This window comes from Phocoena sinus, chromosome 1 (genome assembly GCF_008692025.1).
Source record: "Phocoena sinus isolate mPhoSin1 chromosome 1, mPhoSin1.pri, whole genome shotgun sequence".
Classification (NCBI taxonomy): domain Eukaryota; kingdom Metazoa; phylum Chordata; class Mammalia; order Artiodactyla; family Phocoenidae; genus Phocoena; species Phocoena sinus.
In genome coordinates this window covers 138630108-138654591 of record NC_045763.1, presented here as the reverse complement: position 1 = coordinate 138654591, position 24484 = coordinate 138630108, and the positions used below count along the sequence as shown (strand labels likewise).

General features: G+C 43.9%; 1 protein-coding gene across 6 annotated transcripts in view; it reads right to left on the bottom strand.

Moving 5' to 3' along the window:
• Positions 1 to 24284, bottom strand: part of NPL (N-acetylneuraminate pyruvate lyase) — a 39971-nt gene extending 15687 nt beyond the window's left edge. For 2 of the 6 annotated variants that reach the window (XM_032637461.1, XM_032637480.1), the window contains exons 1-5: positions 24156 to 24284; positions 19844 to 19928; positions 10015 to 10088; positions 8798 to 8885; positions 5601 to 5658 (exon numbers count right to left, since the gene is read on the bottom strand). In XM_032637461.1, the coding sequence (XP_032493352.1) occupies positions 5601 to 5658; positions 8798 to 8885; positions 10015 to 10088; positions 19844 to 19911 (288 nt within the window). In that variant the 5' untranslated portion in view covers positions 19912 to 19928; positions 24156 to 24284. Of the gene's footprint in view, positions 1 to 5600; positions 5659 to 8797; positions 8886 to 10014; positions 10089 to 19843 lie in introns of all 6 variants that reach the window. The other 4 variants (XM_032637451.1, XM_032637441.1, XM_032637473.1 and 1 more) reach the window with 4 other exon arrangements.
• Positions 24285 to 24484: the final 200 nt, after the last annotated feature.

Here is a 24484-nt window from a genome sequence, read left to right as displayed (position 1 = left end):
GGTACTTTCTAAAAGTCACCTCATTAACATAACAAGAGACCTTTATTGTTCTTATCTCCAGGAATTCGAGGGTTTTGGAGCTCTGTGCCAGAAATGGGACAAAGACCAAATATCTATTTCTTGTTATAGATCACAATTTCACAACCATCCTGGAGTAAACGATTTGTTATATTCACCTACAGCTTAGATACTAGAGGTTAACAACAAACTCTTCAAATTTGCCAACCGATGTACCACTAGAGAATGGAAAATTACCACATTTAATGATAAATGTCATTACCAGGAAAATCCCAGGTGTTGCAAAGTAGAGACCTCTGGTGGAGGTGAGCTGTGTATCTAATCTTATTCTTCTGCAGACTTTGTCAGTACAAAAAAACTTGCTAAGGAGACATGAGCAGTTCTTTTTTTTTTTTTTTTTTTTTTTGCGGTACGCAGACCTCTCACTGCCGTGACCTCTCCCGTTGCAGAGCACAGGCTCCAGACGTGCAGGCTCAGTGGCCATGGCTCACGGGCCCAGCCGCTCCACGGCATGTGAGATCTTCCCGGACCGGGGCATGAACCTGCGTCCCCTGCATCGGCAGGCGGACTCTCAACCACTGCGCCACCAGGGAAGCCCGAGCAGTTCATTTTGAGAAACTATAACTGTTAATTATAGAGAAACTTGCAGATGTCATTTCTCTTCTAGTGTTCAGCCCACTGGATGATACTGTCTTTCCTCTCCAAAGATATTAGTCATATTTTAAAATTTATATTACAGATTGGAAATGCAGTTGAGAAAGGCTGAGAAGAAAAAGACTGTATATATCACAGAAGACACACTGCACTACTCTTCTGATATTTACTCACATTCCTTCAGAAAAAAATGAACATTTCCTCCCACTGGGCCCTCATAATATTTTTTATCTATTTCAAGCAGAGTACTTAAACCTAACACATTGTGAGGTAGTTGTGTATCTTACTGGTCTCCAACTAGAGTGAATTCCCTGAGGGCAGAGGTCAGATCTTATTGACTCTTGTGTTCAGGTCAGTCATGGTGCTGAGCACATAGCAGGACTCAGTAGATGTTGTTGATTGCTTTGAAACATGCCCCACTACCTAAAAGGGAAAAACGGCTTTCCTCTGAGACTTAAGCTAGTGATATCTATATCTAATAGATGTGATTAAGTTTCTGCAGAAGTAAAGTAGGAGAGTCAAAAAGAGATTGGGATATAGTCCAAAGAACAATCAAGACACTGGATAGTATTTTATTGACACAGGATTGGAAGTGATATATTTGAATCATTTATTTAGCACCTTGTTTAGGACAAGAGCAGTAGGGTAACCTTAGCTGAAAGGAAGGAAAAGAAACCACTTCAGAGACAGTCGATGGCAGTGCCCATTCAAGCATTATCCAATGGAGAGTTACGTCTAAGCAGATGCCAATATTACTGTCTCCTTGGCAAGATTATCCCACAGCAGGGGATTATCCCTATAGCAGGGGATTATCTCTATACTAAGATTATCTTTATACTATTCTAGTGTTGAACCCCATGGTTGACACTGTCTGTCATGTCATACATGACAATATTTTAAAACTCACATGACACATAGAAGAAAGCAATTGAAAAGAGAAGGGAAAAAAAAAATTTCCTCCATTACACTACCATAGTTGAAAGATCTACTGTTAAGAAGAACAACTCAAGTGTAAAAAGGATAAATCGGGCTTCCCTGGTGGCGCAGTGGTTGGGAGTCCGCCTGCCGATGCAGGGGACACGGGTTCGTGCCCCGGTCGGGGAAGATCCCACATGCCGCGGAGCGGCTGGGCCCGTGAGCCATGGCCACTAAGCCTGCGCGTCCGGAGCCTGTGCTCCGCAATGGGAGAGGCCACAACAGTGAGAGGCCCGCGTACCGCAAAACAAAACAAAACAAAACAAAACAAAAGGATAAATCAAGTTTCCAAGTTCTGATTCTAGGCCTACTAAGCAATCACCTAGTAACGTCTTCCCTAGTGGCTTGCCTAAGAGTGTTGAATTGCGGTTTTGCAAGTACACAGTATACATTCCATCTCTAAATTCAATTAATAGGAAACAGAATCAAACAAAACCCACAAGAAGATGTTGGGGTTAGATCAAGTCATTGCGCTCTTTGGAATCAGAATATCTAAATTCTGAGGACATGGTTATGTGGACAAAGAATGTCCCTGCCATTTCAGTAAACAGAGGATGCTTCGGCCAAACAGCCATCAGCCACTGCAGGCACCAGGTCGGTGCGAGCTAAGGGGAACTCAGGATGGAGAAAAACATGCATATCAAAGGAATGGTTTCAATAAGCCCAATCTCTTGCACTTACCATACAAGAAAACACTAAAATCATTAACTTGAGATGCGTGTTTTTATGATTAGCAATAATTTTTGATGTTCAACTATATATATTTTTTTTTTCCAGCCAAAAACTCCTATACATCCAGGCTCCTCCCTTACCTCTTTGGAACAGTCCCTCAGAGCTTGCTGAGTGGCTGTATCCCAGGCTTAAGTCCTCAGTAAGTCTGCTGAATGAAACATAATTCTCAACTTTTAGGCTGTACATTTTTTTTCAGTCGACAGTCCAAGCTACAACATCTTTGTGCTTTCTTTACTTACTTGATTCACAAAGACCTCAAAACTACCACATGGTTTACTTTTCTGCTGGCAACTTTAACTCCTTCCTCCCTCGCCACAATATTACTCCACCTAACCCGCTCATCTCTAAACCCAGAGCGATCCAGTCTTTGCATTCTTGTTCCTATGTTCTGGTTGAAGAGTGTACCTAGAAGAAAATCTCCACACCTGTGTATGACAAATTTATGACTTACAACTTTGGTTGGATTTTAGCACCACTGGGGCAATCCTTTTAAAAAAATTAATTACTTTTAAATTTATTTTTCAAAACTGTGACCAAGAAAAATACAACACTGGGAGTTCCCTGGTGGCCTACTGGTTAGGATTCCGGGCTTTCACTGCCTTGGCCTGGGTTCAGTCCCTGGTCGGGGAACTGAGATCCCGCAAGCCACACGGTGCAGCCAAAAAATAAAAATTAAAAAGAATTCACCATCTTAGCCATTTTTAAGTGTACAGTTCACTGCTGTTAAGTATATTCACATCGTTGTGAAACAGAACTCTAGAACTTTTTCATCTTGCAGATCTGAAAGTTTTGGAAGGAGCTATCAGCAGGAACTCCATTTTATACTTTAGGGCTCCATCCTGTTAAACTGTGACTGTGCTGACCCTGCTGACTTTAAAAAAAAAAAAAAGAAGAAGCAGCAGCTCTCTGTTGAGAAAGGCATCCTGCGGAACTGTGCAGAAGTGTGCCTTTACTGATAACAAGTGAAACACACTTGATGAGTCAATAAATTGTAACAGGAAAAAAAAAAAAAGAATACATACCTTCCAGTCACAACTCTTCACAAAAAACTTTTGGAAACTAAGTGTGCTTCTCTGTTTTCCTTTAAAAACTCCTGCCTTTTGTTTCCCAGAGGGGACACTGTTCTGTGGTTGCTGGAATCTGTGCTCCCTGAATTGTAATTCTAAGACTCCAAATAACCATAAATTTGTTTTCTATGTCTGTGAATCTGTTTCTGCTTTGTAAATAAGTTCATTTGTATCACATTTTAGATTCCACATATAAGTGATATCATATGGTATTTGTCTTTCTCTGCCTGACTTACTTGACTAAGTATGATATTCTCTAGGTCCATCCATGCTGAATTAACAGATACACACTACTTTATATAAAATAAACAACAAAGACTTACTATATAGCACAGAGAACTATATTCAATGTCTTGTAATAACCTATAATGGAAAAGAATCTGAAAACGCATATATATATATATCTGATCCTGCAAAACAGAAAACACTGTTGCATCATTTGAAGTTTATAGTAACACTAAGGGCTGCACTATTGTGGTTTATGCTGGTTTTAATAGTTAGCTAGTATCTAATCTCAATCTCGGTGACTTCCCTGTAGGTGCAGTGGTTTAGAATCCTCCTGCCAATGCAGGGGACACGGGTTTGATCCCTTGTCTGGGAAGATGCCACACGCCGTGGAGCAGCTAAGCCCATGCGCCACAACCCCTGAGCCTGCGCTCTAGAGTCCACAAGTACAACTACTGAAGCCCGCGTGCCTAGAGCCCATGCTCCGCAACGAGAAGCCACCGCAATAAGAAGCCCGCACACCACAACGAAGAGTAGCCCCCACTTGCCACAACTAGAGAAAAGCCTACGAAGCAACGAAGTCCCAACACAGCCAAAAAAAGAAAAAAAATCTCAATCTCAAGACTACTAAATTCTACAGTGGTCTACTAAAAATTAATCTAATCAGGGATTTTAAAAAATGTCCAGAGGGCTTCCCTGGTGGTGCAGTGGTTGAGAGTCCGCCTGCCGATGCAGGTAACGTGGGTTCGTGCCCCAGTCCGGGAGGATCCCGCGTGCCGCAGAGCGGCTGGGCCCGTGAGCCATGGCCGCTGAGCCTGCGCGTCCGGAGCCTGTGCTCCGCAGCGGGTGAGGCCACAACAGTGAGAGACCCGCGTACCGCAAAAAAAAAAAAAAAAAAAATGTCCAGGGAATAAAATTTAAGGTTCAACCAAGCAACAGAATTTTTTTTTTTTTTTCAAGCAACAGAATTTTGAAGGCAATAACTGCTTAATCTATATATCTGTATATATATATATATATATATATATATGTATAAAACTGAATCACTGCTGTACACCAGAAACTAACACAACACTGTACATCAACTATACGTCAACTTTTAAAAAAGGACCCCTAATAAATGCATTTCTTTGTTTTACAGCCTGCTTCTTTTTCGCAGACGACAAACTCTATACCCCTTAAACAACTCTTCTTTCCCCCGCCCCCTAGTCCCTAGTGGGACTAACTCTAATTCTGTTTTTATGAATTTGACTACTTTAGATACCTCATAGTATAAGAAGAAGAATATAGTATTTGTCTTTTAGTGGCTGGCTTACTTCACTTAACATAATGTTCTCAAGGAGGTTCACCCCTATTGTAGCATGTGACAAGACGGATCTGCTTCCTTTTTAAGGCTGAATAACATTCCATTGTATGTATATACCACCTTTTCTTTATCCATTCATCTGTCCATGGGCACTTGGGTTGCTTCGACCTCGTGAACAGTGCTGCTATAAACATGGGTGGGGACAATCTTTTTCTGTTTAAGTTTTCTCTTCCATTCTCCAGGCAGCAATTCTCAGTTTTTACCACTTCTCATTTCTGAACCCCATTTCCATCTCCTTTATGCCCAGCAGATGGCCTTGCCTTTTACTTCCTAGAGAAAACTTAGGTTGGCTCAAGTTCTGTTCCTTACCTGCAAACAAGGTAGCTCCATAGCCATCCTTACTTCGCCCAAAAGAAGAGGTGCCTCTGTCTCCTATTAAACGCTCTGCTACAGCAGTTATCACCTTGGGCTACTCTCTTTATGGCTCTGTGTTGGCTTCCCTGCAGTCCTACACCTTATACTCTCCAGCATCCAATATTTAGCAAAAATGATATTGATTTTAATTCAAGCATAAAGATGGAGGCCCCTCAAGTGGTCTCTCCCAGATGGACCCACATACATACCAGTTCTTGTGACTCCTTCAAGCTCAGTGCTCCCACGTGAATTACTATCTGATCCAACCTGCAAAAGAGAAAACACTGTTGCATCACTTGAAGTTTATAGTAACACGGAAGAGCTGTGCTACCTTGGTTTGTGCTGGTTTTAGCAATTAGCTAGTATCTGACTAATCTCAGTCTCAAGACTACTGAATTCTACAGTGGTCTACTTAAAATTAATCTAACCAGGGATTTTTAAAAAATGTCCAGGGAATAAAATTTAAGGTTCAACTAAGCAGTAAGATTTTTTTTTAAGCATCTTTATTGGAGTATAATTGCTTTACAATGTTGTGTTCGTTTCTGCTGTATATAAGCAACAGGATTTCGAAAGCAATAACTGATTAATCAATCAATAGTCAAGTACCTTATTTTGACTATGCATGGTTAGAGATGCTGCATTTGATGGTGACAATGTGCATGAAAATAGGTGTAAAGCTGAGATATTTTTGGTTGGAGATAAAAATAAAGAGGTTCCTCAAAGAGTACAACCAGGAACCAGCCATACGAGAAAGGAATTCACTGTGAAAAGTTTTTTCCTATCTTGTGTATCCTCAGAATTTGGCCATGAGTGGGGTGTTCTCTGAGACCTCGGTGTTCACCTGTGGAGGTGCTCCACGGGGCCCTGTGGGAAGAGGCCACACTTCGACTGGTCTTCTGAGGGTAGGATCAATGAAACTCAGCTGTGAATGCAGTCATGCTGGCGAGTCTTCCAGGGACTCAGAGTGACACACGTGCTGCCCTCATGGGATGGAGACACCACATCCCCGTTAAGGCCCAAGCATTGAGTCCTCCTGTGATTCTTGACTTGTTCTGTCTTCGGTAAAATGGGACCTAGCTGGGAAGTGCTAGGATCAGGTCTGCATTTGTTAAGGATAACAGAAGACTTCTGAGAGGAGAAAAGGTGGCTGGCTGGTCTGCTTTCCCCTCACCAGCAGCTTTATTGCATGACCTCCTTAAACCTTTCACTACCCCTGTCTCCTGGCTTAGGTTAAAACAATCATGCATTCCCTCCCCCTGTCCACCCAGCTGCTGGGTCTGTGGCTTTAGTACAAACTTGTGATTTCCCAATTCAGGAGGACGAGGGTCCCGAAAGCCTCTGGTCCCCATGACTTACTTCCCTTTCCTAGTCACTGCAGCGGCTGCTCCAAATCTTGACTTTTCTCCTCAAGCTCTAAATTCCACCCAAACCCTTGTTATTGGCAGATGTCCTCGCTTCCAAGACACCATCTTAGATAAAGATTCTTCCACACACAGACTCCCTCCCTTCTCCTCCTCACCTCTGCGCTTAGCTGTGTTACCTTCTATCTATGCGTTCCTCCCCGCTTCTTAGCTGTCTCCTAAAGCTACTCTGCTTACATTTGGGTTTATTTCAAGCCCCCGTGGAGACCTGCCATCAAAGGCATCAGTTCTCCACTCTCTTTAATCTCTTCTCAATGGCACTGTCCTTTCAGCGCGGAAACGTGCTCATTACTTCCCTGCTTTAAGAGAAAAAAAACTACCCTTCTTTTAATCTTGCTTCCTCCGCTCTAATCCATGATTCCTTCTCTCCTTCTCCTCAGCAGCAGATTTTTTGGGGTGAGAATAAGCTACCCTCACTGGTTCCCCTGCCATGTGTCTGCGGCATTCTAACCTCAGGGCAGCTGCTTCTGTGACAATGACCCAACTGGCTCTGCTCTCTCTCAGGTTAGCTGGTCATTTCCTACTTTCTCAATCCTACTGACTCTCACAGCAACTAATAATGCTTATAACAAACGTTATAATGAACACAGCACCCACTGCAAATAGTTACAGTGAATTCTTATATATTACTTAGTACTGTATGTGTGGCACTGCTTGAATCCTCACCAGCGCCTCATAGGATAGGTACTATTAGTATTCCCGTTTCACAGACAAAACACAGGGCATTTAAGAGCTGCCTGAGTTCACAGAGCTACTTAGAGGCAGACTCAGGACCCAACTCAGGCAGTCTGGCTCTGCAGGCCCTGCTCTTGATCTCCATGCTCCCCCGATGCTCTCTGAAGCACCCTTCCTTCCTTCCAGCAGATAGGATCTGCTCTTCACCTCCCTCTGACCCTTCTGAGGGTTTTCTGTCTGCACCCACTTCCCTATCCCTCCCGGTTCTGGTGCTTTTCTTGATGTTTACCCTTAGCCTTCTTCTTTCCTCATTCTGCCTGTGGTCTTTAAACGTCTGAGGCCCAGGATCTGACTGAAAATTAGCTGAAAACTGAAGATCACTAGAAAGTGCCTACGTGGACACGCATTCACATTTGGCGTATAATTTCAGAGTATCCAAGTTGCTCTAAAGCCAATTAAGGGTCCCCAAAGTGGGCAGGGGCTTTGCACTGACAACCTCTGCTCCAGGCTCACTTGAGACTTACTTCCAATCTTTGCCTCCACCTAAGACACCGTCAATCACCCTTCTCTGATCCCTGTTTACACTATTTATCGGAAGGATCAGTGTTAGTTTTCATGGTCTGACATCTCCATTGGATGGTAAGCAACCTGAGGGCAGAGATCCCGTTTTATATCTCCAGTGCCAGCACAGTGCATAACACACGATGCATAACAATGCAGAACAGACTACAAATCAAGCTTGGTTAATTGCCGTGCTTACTGAATTGATGCTGTCCTATTTGTTTCACCGTGGCACAAACTGAGTGTTATAACCAAATACATTAACTCGCTGAAGTTTAGAGGATGCAGAAAGCTCCCTAAGACTACAAGAGGAAGCACCACAAAAAGCACGCTGAGTCACATGCAGAGAGAACTGTAAGGAAGCAACTGGCTGATAGAACCACCAGGACCCACCCTGAGATGGGAAGGAGTACGAGCCGCTCAGCGGAAGGGCTAGGAGCTCAGCAGCCAGTACCAGGGCCCTGCTCCACAGCCCTTCAGGCCAAGGACAGGGAACCGGAGGGACTGGCCTGGTAGATAAAACAAGAGGCAGTTTCCAGTTTCCCGATGGGATCTCTGAGAGCCGGGTGTGTCTGGCTGCCCTTCCACACGGAAAGGAAGGGCCCTCCTCTGCCTCAGCTCCTCTTTCCACAAGCTGACCTCAGGCCTGATTTGTGGTCGGAGAGCAGGGAGGCTGTGTCATCTGGGGTATAGCTGTGGTCTACGCAGCTCTTGCAGATGCATGTGTTTATCTTGATGGAGCCACTCACTTGTTCCTCCCTTCTGTCACCCACTCCTCCGCGACCCGGCAGCGCTCTGAGATGCTCAGGGACAGGCCTTCTCCTGTCGTGCCATTCACTGTTCCAAACAGAGAGTCAGTCAGTGGGACCAACCGGTACCTTTCGTTCTTCCAGCACCAATGCTGGCAGTGCAGGGGCAGAAATCCCTGCGAGAGGAAGGGACACGGAGAAACACCAGGACAGAATCTGGATGTGGGTGGGTGGGGTGATGCCATGTTTCCATTTCCACCTCAGACTCAGCCTTTTTTCCATCCTCACCTTGTCAAAAGGAGTGGGAAGGTTAAGTATGACTTGTAATTTACAAATCTCATTGTTTTCAGGGACAGAGAGTATTTTAAATGGAGACAGAGGTAACTGCCCATGTTTCAGGCAAATCTCCGAGCACGCCAGGCAGTTCTATATTTGGGCTTGAATGGCAGGAAAACCAATACCATTCAGTACTGGGATGTCACGGTGGTCATAGGTGGCAGTTACTTATGAAGACAATGGTGTGTACTACAGATCTAAAACGACCTCTGTCTAAAGACCTGGATCCCTGGACTCTTTAATCAATAGAAATTGATAAGAAGCCAGATGAGAATTCAGGCAAGGCTTTACTGAGGTTCCTGCTGCAGCATGAGGGAGGGAGAACAAGAAAGAGGTGTCCTTGCTCGCTCCCCAAGGTGGCGAGCTGGTTCCTTAAAAGGGGTAACAACAGGGGCGGGCCTGTGGGTTGGGCAGGAGGCGTAGCTTAGGTGTGCTACCCACCCCCTCAGTGCTGCTGGGTGCAGGGATCATGCGCGGTACCCGGCATGCTCCCAGTACGTTAGAAGTGGCAGCTGGCGTGTGGCCTTTTTGAATCTTATTGTTCATAATTGCCCCCACTGCTCATGCGTGTAGTGATTTTTACTCCCTAATAGTTTCTTTGTAGTCTGTTGCTCTCAGAGACGTTTGTCCAGGTGTAAGTACTCCAGTAAAGGGTCCCAGGTCCCAGCCTATCTCAGGTGCACTACCAAATTATATAATCTCTTGATCATCTTTTAGGTCTAAAATTGATGAGACTAAAAATCCACAAATTTTACATGGCTTAGCCAGGCTCAACCATAACCTGTGACACAATAACACTGTGACCTCCTAGCTAGTAATCTGGTGACAGCTACTTTTTAAGGACTGAGCTAGAGATATGTAGATCTCTAAAGATGACTTACCAAAGATATTCTTCACTCCCTGTTCTTCTACAAGATAATCCACATACCGACCAATGACTGAGAAGTTGATTTCTCTGAAAGACATAAAGAAAAAAAATTAGAAAAAAAATGTGTATTTCTTCTTTTCTAGATTATTCAATTCATCCCCACAATTATAAACTGCTCTCTCTTGTTCATAGTTATTCAAATCCACCTAACCAGTCTGAAATTCTTAGCCTGCTCTGAATAATGCTTGGGCTTTTTTCTTCCCTTGAGTCTGGTGGTTTCTCTACTCAGCCATATGCCTCACTTATGTGAGAAAAGCACTATTAGTTATCCACAAAGGTTTTATGTTTAAACTTCATCACAAGTAATACTTAAAAAGTAATTATCTTTTGCCCTTTGGGGGCAGAGTGATGGTTGGGGGCATGGTTAAACAAGAACTTAACATTTTCCATGTGGCGAGAAGCAATCATTTCTTAGGCTTACAAAATAAGAACATTCAAACTTAGTAATTTAAGAATTTTAGCACTGAGTATTTGTCACAATAAATGAAGGCTTAAAGCCATTTATATGTGTTAGTGTTAAACTGAAGAGGGATAATAGTTGAAAAGGAACTTTGTCATCACTTTGCCTTTCAAAGTGTTATCTGCAGAACAGCAGTATCAGCAACTGGGGGAGTTTGTTGGCAATGAAGAGTCCCAGGCCGCACACAGTTCTCCTGGTCAGACTCTGCACTGTGACAAGATAGCCACGTGATCTGCATGCACTGTGCCGTCTGAAGAGTACTGACCTTGCAAAGATCTGATGCTTAAAATCATATTGAGTTTAAAAAATCTAGAAACTGACTCACAGACAGATCAGATAAAGTGACCTGTTCTCAATCAAAATACAGGTGGGGGGACTTGCCTGGTGGCGCTGTGGTTAAGAATCTGCTTGCCAACGCAGGGGACACAGGTTCGATCCCTGGTCCAGGAAGATCCCACATGCCGCGAAGCCACAAAGTCCGTGTGCCACAACTACTGAGCCTGCGCTGTAGAGCCCGCGAGCCACAACTACTGAAGCCCGCACGCCTACAACCCGTGCTCTACAAAAAGAGAAGCCACTGCAATGAGAAGCCCACGCACCGCAACGAAGAGCAGCCCCCGCTCGCCGCACCTAGAGAAAGCCAGCACGCAGCAACGAAGGCTCAATGCAGCCAAAAATAAATTAAAAAATTTAAAAATTTACTAAAAAAAATACAGGTGGGGAGGATGGAGGATGGAGAAGGAAAATACAAAGGAAAATGGTGGGGCAAGTGTGTGTTAAATGTTGCAGAATGCATGGTTGCCAAGAACACTCAGTACTAGTTGGCTAGTACTTTTGCATTTTAGTCAGCGGGGCCAGAGAATCCTAATGTAATTTTAACCTTATTAACATTCTCTTCATCTTTACTTATTGTATTCCTTAAAAAACAAAATGGAACCAAAATGTCTGATGCATATAGAAAACAAAGACATCAAAGTGTATATGTCAAAGGGAATAGGAACAATAGAGATAAAAACAAAGAATGGATAGGCAACCACTGCCCACAACACTCGAGACAACTAGTCCAAGCTGCCACTTGGGAAAAGGTAGGTTTTAATGTAGTTAAAATGCCTGCAAGGCGGGGCTTCCCTGGTGGCGCAGTGGTTGAGAGTCCGCCTGCCGATGCAGGGGACACGGGTTCGTGCCCCGGTCTGGGAAGATCCCACATGCCGCGGAGCGGCTGGGCCCATGAGCCATGGCCGCTGAGCCTGCGCGTCCGGAGCCTGTCCTCCGCAACGGGAGAGGCCACAACAGTGAGAGGCCCGCGTAACGCATAAAAAAAAAAAAAAAAAAAAAAAAAAAAAATGCCTGCAAGGGGAGCAAACTCTCTCCGTAACGGCTCATGCCTGAAATATCATTAACACTGCCCCTCCCTGTCCCACTTGCTCAAATGCCGAATCTTCGCTTCTCAGTCTAAGACTCCAAGATGGGGGAGTTGGCTGCCTAGACAATCCACCTCAGGACCTTCATTTAGGTCAGCTTGAGCCGCTCAACTTCTTGAAATCTCTCTGCCTCAGATATTTCTGACCACTTGGAACCACACCTTTACACCACACTAGCCCCTTGCTGCTTCCATCAGCTCTTCCCCACTTGGGACAAGCCCTGAGATGCAGGAACGATTAGCTGGGGCTTTGTTTGTGTGACACTAACTTTGGTTTTGACCAATGATGTCCATCTGCTCATGCAAGCAACTTCCCAATCGCAGACTGGAAACTGGAAATAAAGCCTTCGGGCAATAGCTTGTGTTGGAGTCACAGATTCAAACGCAGTGGCTCCTGCACACTTTCACTGAAGTCTTGACATCTCCCCAGTCCCACCCTGGCCACATACTGAGACACTGAGAGCAGGCCTGGCCTCTTCTGCAAGGAGGAGCCTGCAGAGCTCCAGACGATTGAGGCCTGGTAGGCACCGTACTCGCTTTGATGTGCTTTCTTTTGGTTTAATCTAATGTTTTCTTATTTGGAAAGGGAAGCTAGAGAGCTTGTTTCCATTTCCAGAAGTCCTTAAGGAAGACATTTAGTCTTTTTGGGTGCATGTATGTATCCCCAAAGTGGACTCTAAACTCAGCAAGGACCCCCACTACCAAGCGGCGCTCTATTGGCCAGTCCAGCACAAGTGCTCAGCACTGCACCTGGCTTCAATTAAAGGCTCAATCATTATTGCTGTTATTATTCCTCAGTGACAAATTCCTCACACCCTCAGCAAAGTTCGTATCTCTATTATCATGGACATCACTTTGTACACTGTTTATGCCCACCCTCCAGTCTGGAGCAAGAACTTCCTGAAGGCAAGAACTGTGCCTTTTATACCTTACAATCTCTCATCTGCACCTGGCACAGCACAGACACTCAACAAAGGCTAGTGAAGGAGCCTTGATGCAGGAAGTTATGATGATGATGAAACACCTATAATCTCTGCTTTAAAAGCAGATTATCTCCACACTTGCTGGATGTGTTTACATTTCACTACCATATTAACTGAGCAAAGAAAATAGCATATATAAATAACTAAAATATTGAGAAAAATACGACAAAGGCTGTGACTCGTTAGAAAGTATAGAGGTTCAGCAGGGGACTGATAATTCCACTTAGGGAGGCTGGGAAGGAGACTTCAAGGACAAGGTGGATCTGGAATAAATAGGGTGAAATCCTATGATCCTCTTTCTCTCTGACTGTATTGAGAGCTGCTATTTGTCTGGCCCTACTCTGGTGTCCTCCTTCTAGAGAGCTGGCCACACCCTCAGGCAGATCTAGGCCAGCATGTGAACCCTCCAGCTCCTCCTCCTTCCTCAGAGAACTCCACGCTATTTTATGGCATCAGTGTAGTGCTTTTGTCTACACTCACCCCCTCTCCCCAACTCCTTTAGGCATTGCTGGATGACAAATACGATAACTCCACTCAGGTTAGGGGTGCTAATGGGTGATACATCATCTACTCCTTCAAGAAAGCAGTTTGCTTTTTCTTATAAAATGTCCCTAGCCTATAGGAGTGCCACTAATGGTGGAATTCTGGGGCAGTGGCAGAGCCCCCCATAATGTCCTTGGACTTATGGTCTTTTGGAACTACCAAATCTCCTTACAGAGATCAGAGGTTGAAAAGGGATGGCTCCTAAATGTGTTCTGTTTGACTTTCACAACGTTAACATTTCTTTTCATGTTAAAAAACAAAAAACAAAAAAGCCTTTGTTTGAAAAGCCAGACAAGGGAAATGCAAATCAAAACCACAATGAGATATCTCCTCACACCTGTCAGAATGGCTATCATCAGTAAGAACACAAATGTTGGCAAGGACGTGGAGAAAAAGGAACCCTTGTACACTGTTGGTGGGAATGTAAATTCGTGCATCCACTATGGAAAACAGTATGGGGTTTCTCAAAAAAACTAAAAATAGAACTACCATATGACCTAGCAATTCCACTCTTGGGTACATACCTGAAAAAGACAAAAATACTAATTTGAAAAGATGCATGCACCCCAATGTTCACAGCAGCATTATTTACAATTGCCAAGATTCGGAAGCAAGCTGTGTCCATTAACAGATGAACGGATAAAGAAGATGTGATATATATACAATGGAATACCACTCAGCCATAAAAAAGAACAAAATGTTGCCATTTGCAGCAACACAGATGGACTTGGAGGGCATTACGCTAAGTGAAGTAAGTCAGGCACAGAAAGACAAATACTGTATGGTAGCACTTACATGTGGAATCTAAAAAATATAACAAACTAGTGAATATAACCAAAAAAAAAAGAATACTTGCAGATACAGAAAACAAACTAGTGGTTACCGGTTGGAAGAGGGAAGAGGAGAGGGGCAATTTAGGGTTAGGGGGTTAAGAGGTACAAACTATTAGGTATAAAATAAGCTATAAGGATACATTGTACAAGGGGAATATAGCCAATATTTTGTAATAACTATAAATGGAGTATAACCTGTAAAAACTGTGAATCACTATATTGTACACCTGTAACTTAGATAATAAAAAAAAGAAAACCCGATGATCTAACAAGGCCAGGCCAGGCCCGCATTTCCATACAGCACCAACTGGCTGGGAAGAGCAGTGGCTGTCTGCTTTGGAGGCACAGAAGCCCCCCGGGTCACCTCAGATACCTGCCTGACTGTAGGTGCGAGGTTTGCAGCCCTTGACAGAAGATGCTCAGGGCTCCAGTCACAAATGGGCCCAGGGAAATCACCCAGAGGTGTTACCATATTTGTCACAAAGGCACCCCAAACAGCAGGGCTAGGGTGGCAAGAGGATGCTAATTCTCTCTGGGGAGTTTGCTCCCTTCCCTATTTTCCCACCCTACGCTACCTCCCTAGGGTGCCTGGGTTTATGTTCATTCTTGCAGGCACTGAACCAGTTATTGGGCAGTCACCACAGAGAGTGGAAAGAATGAGATTGGGTAATTATTCTCCCCACTGGCTGGCCGTTTGGGGCTTGTTGCTCCTGGAAGGTGAGAGATGGCATAGGCCAGTCCACTTGGAAAGGCTCCACTGGCTTTCCACTGCCTCATCTCTTCCTTCGTGAGCGCTACAAACACCTCTTAGCACCTATGGGGAGAGTGGCCCAGAACCAAACTCCATGCTTGCTGTAGACATTCTCATACGTTTTGTTTTGTAAACGTGAACAGATTTTTAACGCTTTAGTTTTGTTTTTTGTTGTTGTTCTTCTTCTTTGGCCATGCCGCATGGCATATGGGATCTTAGTTCCCCCACCAGGGATTGAACCTGCGCCCCCTGCGTTGGAAGCGCAAAGTCTTAACTACGGGCCCATCAGGGAAGTCTTAACTACGGGACCATCATACTTAACTCCAATGTAATGTCTTAATTTCAGTTTTCATTGGTTCAGATTCTTCGTCTTAGGACCACGATTTTTTAAAAATAAAAGTACTTATCTTTTTTCATATTACAGAAGGTATATATTTTAGAAAGTACACACAATAAAAGAGAAAAAAAAACCACTCAGGATCTCCCTAGAGATTATTACTCTCATTAGTTTGATATTTTTCTATTCACAAATACACAATATAGTATTTTCTTAAATAAATGTAGTCATATTGTACATAGTACTGTAATATTTTTTTCACTTAGCATTCCAAATTGGATATTTTCCCACATTCTCAGATATTGTTACTATACTGGCTGCACAGCATTTCATTGCATGGAAGAACGCAATTAATTTAGCTAAGCCTCTATTCTTGGACATTTAGTTTACTTCCAAACTATGTAAGAGGGGGGAACGTTTATCAAATGATTTTTGCCACAAATTGAGGCCTAGAGTAGGTGAATTGTGAAACTACATGTAGATTATATCTCTTCTCTTAGCGTATACGGGTAATAGAATTTTTCTGAAGCAGCTTTTCAGAGAAAAATCCCTACTGCTGTACATTTCTTCTCCCGGTGCATCACACACGGTGAAAGACTTTCGCTTTATTTGAGAACACGAATCAACAGGACAGGTTCTTTTCATAACTGGCATGAGCTGGCATGCATATCAGAAAATCTGACGTTCTATCTCTTTGCCTATTATATGTATACTTCACCATTCAAAATCAGATGGAAGTTATGTGCCCTTTCTGGCAAAATAACTACTTGGTTACTTCAAAATTCCTTTGGCAGAGAAGCATGCAGGGACAATACCTACCCCACCTTGCCAGAGGCAGAAAACATCCTGTTCTGGAAATCTGGGTCATTTAGTCTCCCCGAATAGTTACAAAGACAATAATCTATACAACTCCGCATCCAGCAGGCCAGGCCCTTTCTGACTGGTTGGGTAACAGGTTTGTTGTTACTAGAGGGTGTTGTGAAGATTCCCATGGTGAAGTCAAGGGCATTTGAGGGAGAAAACACAACTTTTTTCTAGACATTTTGGCCAATCTGAAATGGACTTTCTGTTCTAACGACTGTGAATGTACCCAAAGGAAAGTGATTTCTTGAAACAACTAAGGAAAGCAAAAGTCTTTCACTCTAGTGTAGAAAAAGATGTGAGTTGGGATGGGTAGAGATAGACCTTCCTTTCCAGCTATGTGTTAATCTTTAGGATCTTGGTTTCATCAACTGCAAAAATAGAGATAACAGCTCTCTCTCACTGAGTTGCTGTCAAGATTTAAGTGGAATATGTCCATTAAAATGCCCAGCATGAAGACTGACACGTAATCTTTAGCCAATCAGTATTAGCTTCCTTTCCTCGTGAAATAACAAAATTATTCACTCATGAAATAACCAAATTTACCACACACTGTGCTAGATGCTGAAGATACAAAGATAAGTAAGATACGTGCTCAGTCCCTGTGTATGGTCTGGTACCCAATAAATATCTGCATAAGGTTAAGTAGCTCATAGCCTGTTGGGAGAGACAGGCATGTAACAAACAGCTACTGTAACAACTCTCATAAATAATTGTGATGTAATGTGAAAAGGTAGGCACAGGATACTATGGGACCACAGAGGAAGGACTCTATAATGCTTTCTATGGAAAATGGGGAAGAATCACCAGAGGATGGTTTTGACGGATGAATAGATGTATTCAATTGGAGCAGAGAATGGAGAGGGTGACGGTAGAAAAAGGCAGAGGAAACAATGTGTAAAGGCACAGAGGGAAGAAAGGGGATGAGGTGTTTGGGGAAATAGAAACGTGGCAGGAAAGGTAGACTGTAAAGGACTTCCTACGTCAGCCCAGGCTCCTGGGCTTTAACCTTCAGACCAGTTCATCCCAGACTTTTATGTGCTAAAGAATCATCCAGGGACACCGTTAAAATGCAGGTCTGGTTCAGTGGTATGTAGCAGTGCCTGAGTTTCTGCATTTCTAGCAAGTTCCTATGTGACGCTGGAGCTAATGGTCCACGGCCTGTACGAGTAGCAAGGCTTAGACAAAAGGGAATTCAGACTCTTAAAGAGTAAATCTAACAAATGATTAGATGTACTTATGAGGACTGGACTATAGTGCAGAGGATAGATTGGAGTTGCAGGTACTCAGGCATTCTTACTTAATGGAGATCACCACAATATCCCTAATAATATTTAACATCAGAGGACTTCAGACTCTTAGCATTTGAATGGGCCTTAGAGATCATGTGGTTGAACTCTGTCTCTTCATAAAATATGAGAGAAATTTACAAGGTGACAAGAGCTCCCCAGGGTCAGACAGCTAGTGGTATCAAAGCTGGGGGTCAAGAACCCAGATACTCTAACTAAAATCTATTTAACCATGTTTTTGCTGACAACTTCCCCACTCTAGGACATCAACTTATATTCAGAGTTGAATCATTAGAATTATGAAGAAAAAATGTTCAGCTATTCTGAATTACGGAGGCCATGGTTTACTCTAAGAGCCAGGTTAGGAAAACTCCTATGATGGCTGGTCATCAGGCAGAATTTCCAGGTGTTAGATTCCGTGTGGCTCTTCTTTCTGTCCTGTCTCTTAGAAACACGTCAGAAATGCAGATTTCCTTGTGGGCAAGTGGGTTAATGGCCACCTATTATTGGTGGGTGCTCCAAATCTGCTTCATACCTATAGGAATGTTTGGATGGAGCAGAAAGATGGAGAGAAAAGGGAACTAACAAAACTTACATGTCTACTATGTGCCATGTACTGACACACATTTTGATTTAATTTAAATTCTTACAAGGCCCTTATTTAAAAAAATGCATTTTTATTTTTATTTCACACCTTAGGAAAGTGAGGGTCCTAGAAGAGAAAAGAATTCATGAAGAAAGAGGAAATTGTGTAATGGAGGCAACAGGGCCAGAGGGAAACAGAAGGATCCGGAAAAGCAGAGTCATTTTAGATATATCTAATATGCGTGGGTCCTGGTGTCCCAGAAAAATGGCAGGATACAGAAAGCACAGTGACACTCCGCAGGTCCCAGATGAACAAACAAGACTTAGAAGAAGCCACTTCTAGGCTAAGAGGGGTCTGATTAAAACGGTTAAAGTAGCATCAACCAGATGTAGTGTTTTGAGCTTGCAAACAGGATCTACTCCATAACAGGAAGTAAATCCTATCTGCTCATACAATCACATGCCTTCCGTTTTATCTGCCCAACAAGTGGCTGACACATTGAGGAGGAGCTGACTTTAGTCTTTCTTAGGCCCTGTGGAAATGGAGAAGCAACAGAAAAAAAAAATTGCTATTAACCATTGAATAATTTACATGCCATCTCAGCAAGAATTTTATTTAGACCAAGTAAAGATGTGATTTTTTCAAGAATCTTAGAAGCCAGAAGTCTTGAACTCCAATGATCTCAAGGAAAACTGTGATATGGTCAACTCTAAATGAGAATGGTAAAAGTCATAAGAAATTTCATCTACTTTAAAGGGGTAGGGTTAAGGTTTACAAAATTCAGTAACAGAAGACCAAAAATGTAAAAGCCTTACTTAAAGATACCTTAAATACCTCATCTTCTGTTTACTTCTTATGCCACAATAGCAATTCAAACTTAATTGACCTAAGCACATACTGACCCCATGCTAAACACTATTATATGGATTATCCCATTTTAATACTCATAACTCCATGATGTAGGTATGACTACATTTAAGTTTTATAGAGGAAGAAAGGAGAAGCTTAAAGAAGCCAGAATTCTGACTGTTTTGGCAAACTGACTCCTCTAACAGGTTAAAACACTTAGATCCAGATGGTGGATGAATCCCCAACTTATGAATGCCAATGTCCAGGGGGGGAGTTATATATTGCTCATGGACGCCCGGGGCACATGACCACTAACTGCTAGTACCAGCAAAGGGACCGCCATAATATTCACTGGAAAATGCTTGCTTGGGTAACAATTTCTCAGCAATCATCTGCTGTTACCTCCCTCTTGCAAGCTCCCAAACATTTAACCAATGTTGAAATGTGACTGTAAGACATGCCTAAGGGGGCCGTCTGGCAGCTACCTTCCCCACTTTCCTCACGGTAGGACAATTTCATCACGTCCACGGACAGTCTAGAGACAGGATCTAGAGGCCAGAACTTGATATCAAATCCTGCTAAAATGAGATTCTCCTCACCCAACTCTACCGGCCTTATTTGGGAAGGCCAGGGCTCTGCTGAAATGCAAGAATTTGCTTTGTGGGGCTACAGGCACTGGGAGGAAGGCAAGCTGCCATATCTTACCTCGTCTCCTTCTGCACTGTTTGTGATATAGAGACCTCTTCTCTGACTTGGGGTCAGAGACAGTGCAGGGGCAGAAGAAGCTGCAGAGTCTAATCGACCGCTGCTATAGAGACCTTCTGACCATTGGGGTGGAGGGAGATCCCTTCAGTCCCAAACCATAGTTACCCATGCTCAGTCATTGGCGTGATGGTCGCAGCAACAAGACCTTGAAGTTTCTTCTTCGGGGAGGCCATTGAGCTGCTGAAAAAGTCTGGAAAACATACAGCGTAATTCCTCTCCTTCTTCTAGGAATGTCAATTAATGATAAAACTCCGGGGCAAAGTCTGTTCCCACAAAGTTTAGAACTGTGAAAAATGCTTACAAGTATACAAACACACAGAGCAAATGAGAAGAATGTAAAATGTGACAGCTTCATTTTACAGAGGAGGAAACTATATTTTAAAGACAGGTGATTTGGAGACAAGAAGAGAGCAATGTTCTGGGAAAATACCATTGGAAAGGCCTCCTGTTTTATCTATATGGATGACTGAGGCAATCTGAAACCTCAGAGAGCAGGGGTGAATAACAGCAGAAGAAAGAACCTAACTCAGCGAGGTCGAATATGTAAAAAATTACTTACTGCTCAAGTTGAAATATGGTCAGGAGAAAAGAGACATTCTTATCTCTTTCTATACCTTCATACTGTTAAGCAAGAATCTCCCCTAAAATCAGTACTTAAGTCTTAAGGCTTCAGGGTGATCTACAAGACTATCTTCAGATTTACCTAACTATCCTTTCATATGCTGGTTTTGACCAGTTTTTCCCTGTTTTTTCCTAGCTCTAGTAAATCGCATCACAAACATTTATTCACCTCTCCCCCACTAGACCAAGCTCCCCCAGGACAGGAAACAGATTCATTTGCCTTTGTTTTCTCTGCACTGAGTGGTTTGCTGGAAATCTCATGTTCAATTAAAAAGTGATGAATATATGGGTGATTGAGTGAGGTGTTCAGATTGTAGCTTGATGATGACTTCCACAGATGGGGAGATCGCTTCTGAGACAGTGAACCTGGCAACACTCATTTGAGGCAAAAGCATCCCTTACCACCTGGCAGAGAGTGTACCTGTCCACAACCAGCGTAAAAAAAGCCAAGAAGTTGCCCACAACAGGCAATGAGAGGCAACAGCATCCTGGTTAATGGCCTGCATTCCATAGGTAGACTGCCTGGTTCAACCCACAGCTCTGCCACTTAACTAGTTATAGAAGAATTGTTATTTTTTGAGCTGTAGGACATGAAAATTCGAAGCCACAAATGCAAAGTCTAACAATTGAAGAAGAAAATAAAATATAATCAGACAGTATTTGGTGACAATTGTACAAAAGATGTTTGGCTTAGAGAAAATACAAGAGAGGGTATATTATAGTTCTGAGGTCCCTGGCACATTTAAAAACACAGATGCCCACTAGCAACTTACATCTTACCCACATAATGTAATAATTATGAACTACCTCATTTTGTTTGTTCTTTATAACTGTTAATCTCATCTCCCCAAATAGGAGTATAAACTTCCAGAGTAGAGATCATTCCTTCTACTTTTTCTGTATCTCCCAAGAGTCCTGGCTCAGGTGAGCCCTTGAAGCTAGAAACAGGGCAGAACCAGGACAAAAACATGAAAGGGTACAGTGTGTCAAAACTTATTGCTTTTGTGAAAGGCCAACGATGATACCTCCCCTTATAAACAGATACATCCCTGGTGAGGCTTGCTCCTGAAATTAAGCCCAAATCCTTCAAGTAGCTTTGCTCTGTACTGAAGGGGAATAAAGGGGAACCTTAACAGATATATAGGATACTAGGGTTTCTCTGACTTTTCCTAGTTTGAAGATGAGACTAACTCCTGTTGGAAGTTTTGGAAGAGAAATGTAATCACCTGGCCCATGGGGAAAATGCAAGGCCGATAACACAGGCCCAGTCTACCCCAGAGGAAGGTCTGAGCATCAAATGAGGTTGATGTTGTGCCCGCTGCACATCTTCCCTTGGCCTTCCTGCATGCACCTCAACTCGAGAGCCCAAAGCGAACCTGCCACTGGTCTTCTAAACAATTTCTTCCTTTGCTCCTTACAGTAGAGGGGTTAGAGCACCAGCTCTGGAGACAGACTTCCTGGGCCTATATCCTGGCTCCATCACTTACCAGCTGGGTGACTTTGGGACTGTTATTTAACCTCTCTGTGCTTTAGTTTCCCCTTCTGTAAATGGGGATAACAAGCATCATATTTCACAGGGTTGTTGAGAGAATTAAATTACTTAATTCTTGTAGAATGATTAATAGCAGTGCCAGGCACATAGTAAGTACAGGTTCGGTCCCCTCCATGAAGTCTTGTCTGCTGACCACAGGACATTAGCAAGTAGCATTCCTTTATCAGCACACTTTTTCCTGTCATCTCAGCTCCACTGGTACCCGCCTCTCCAACCCTGGCTACTCTTTTCTATTCAGAGTCTAAGTCATTTCAGTTCCAACTGTTATCTTCTTTCCCTGCAATCCTTCTCTCCCGCCTTACTGCCCCTCTCCTAACTTACCCTTTGTTACCTCTTATCTAGACCATTGGGCACAACTCCATGTCCAAGGGGCCCGTAGGGACTCAAGAAAGTTCAAGTGATAAGAGTCCAGAGAGCTAGGTTCCGCATTAAAAGTCTCCTAAATTGGAAAGTACTAGGCTGTACACCCTAGATTTCCATATTCTTGTGCTTTTGGCTGCATTTCTTTCATATTTAGAGCAGTTACAAGGATATTCTTAGGATGGTCAAAAGCTTGGACTGGCAGATAGATAGATAGATATAGATATCCATATATCTCAAATTAAGTGCACTTAAATACAGTTTGATTGGTTAAAGATATGGGGCCTGGGAGTCACTGCCCTAATCTCAACTCTCTTCTTCAAAATAGTCAGGCTGCCAGAGTAACCGCCCGGTAGCTCAGACATTTCTGATCTTGCTTTTGCCCTGCCGGAAAAAGGCCAGTTAACTTCTTCCCGGCTTCCCCAGGACAAATACCAAATTCCATGGTCTGGGTCTCCATACAGATGTCTTCACACCCGAAGTGCACTAGCCCAGTTGGTCCCCACTGCTACCTACCTTGTGCTGGCTTGTCCGGCTCTCCCACCCGGAATGGCAACATCTCCCACTTCAGCTCCTTCAGTATAACCAACTTTCAGAACTCACCTTAAAAACTAGAGAACATTCTCTGATGCCCTAAATGAAAATAACTTTTTACTCTTCAGAATTCCCTCAAACGTTTGTTTTTCATTAAAAACTTTACATAAGAGATATTTAGCAAGGTAGTTTTGGCTTGTCCGTCTAGAGTGTAAGCCATCAGGGGGCAAGAACAGCTTCAAAAATCTGTCTTTGCACAGAGCAATACACCAAGTAAACGAGCAAAGACTGCTGGCTTTGTAAACTGTGAAACTGCTACAGGAAGAGATGGGGTAAAAAATCACAACAACCGTAACTGAGAATGATCCAGATTTTGTGAATTCGAGTTTTAAATAAAAACTGGGTAATGTTATGCTTTCAAATTCGTCATAGTTTGTATCAAAAACAAATAGAGGGCTTCCCTGGTGGCACAGTGGTTGAGAGTCCGCCTGCCGATGCAGGGGACACGGGTTCTTGCCCAGGTCCGGGAAGATCCCACATGCCCCGGAGCGGCTGGGCCCGTGAGCCATGGCCGCTGGGCCTGCGCGTCCGGAGCCTGTGCTCCGCAATGGGAGAGGCCGCAACAGTGAGAGGCCCACGTACTGCAAAAAACAAAAACAACAACAAAAAAACCCACAAATAGAATGTTCTCCAGCCTAAGGCTTAATATGAATTTAGAATGTTACTACTGAAACACTTGGGCAGGGCCTATTACTCTCGAAATCTTACACCTTTATCCACAGACAAGAACCCTTAGTGCAAAGAATTCAGGTTGCCTAAGTCAAATTCTCTTAAAAGGTAAAAGTTAAAAAAAAAAAAATCTCTGGGGAAGGTGGAGGAGGAGGATGCAGCTCTGGGCATGAGGAATCACTCGAGAGAGAAATATTAATACTTGGAAAGGAAGAAACAAATAGAGAACCTAAACAAACAAAAATGCAGAAATACAATTTCCCATCAAATGAAGGGATTGTATCACACTTAATCACTAAACTCTCTTCCCCCCAGTGGCTGCCTCTGATCATTTTGAAAAAAGGATCCTTAGGGCCCGGCTCTGTGGTCTGGACAGAATCCAGGGGAGTGGGTCCCTCCACCCCGCCCGTACAGACACTCGTCCGGGCCGGGAAGGTGTCGCGTTCACACTTCCTCAGGCTCCATTTCCCAGCTCCCCTGTCTTGCCCTTTGCGTCCGGCCGTCGGCGCCTCACCCACCGCCGAGTCCAGTGCCCCGGCCCTCTATCCCCGTTCCCTGGCTGTCGGTCAGTCTCTATCCGTCCGTCCGTCCGTCAGTCCACGCCTGCGTTGCCGCTCTCACCCAGACGCCGCTGGTTCACCTCCGCCGCTGCGCGCCGCGCTCCCAACCGCGCTCTTTATAGCCGGGGCCGCGCACCACGTGCCCGCCCCGCCCCGGGGCCTTGGGGCTGTAGCGCCGCCCCACGCTCCCAAAGCGTTAGGCAAAGGTGGAGCTCCCTGTTTTTGAGGGGGCCCCCGAATGCCGGGGCCTGAATGAACATGGGCGCGCAGTCGCAGCTTTCTGATAGTTGCGAGCATCTGAACTTGCACTTGGGTGCCCGCAGCGCGTGCTCACCCGCGGCTCGGCTCTGCTGCAGCCCCCCTTCTTCTGCTAGGCCTTTCCTAGCACTT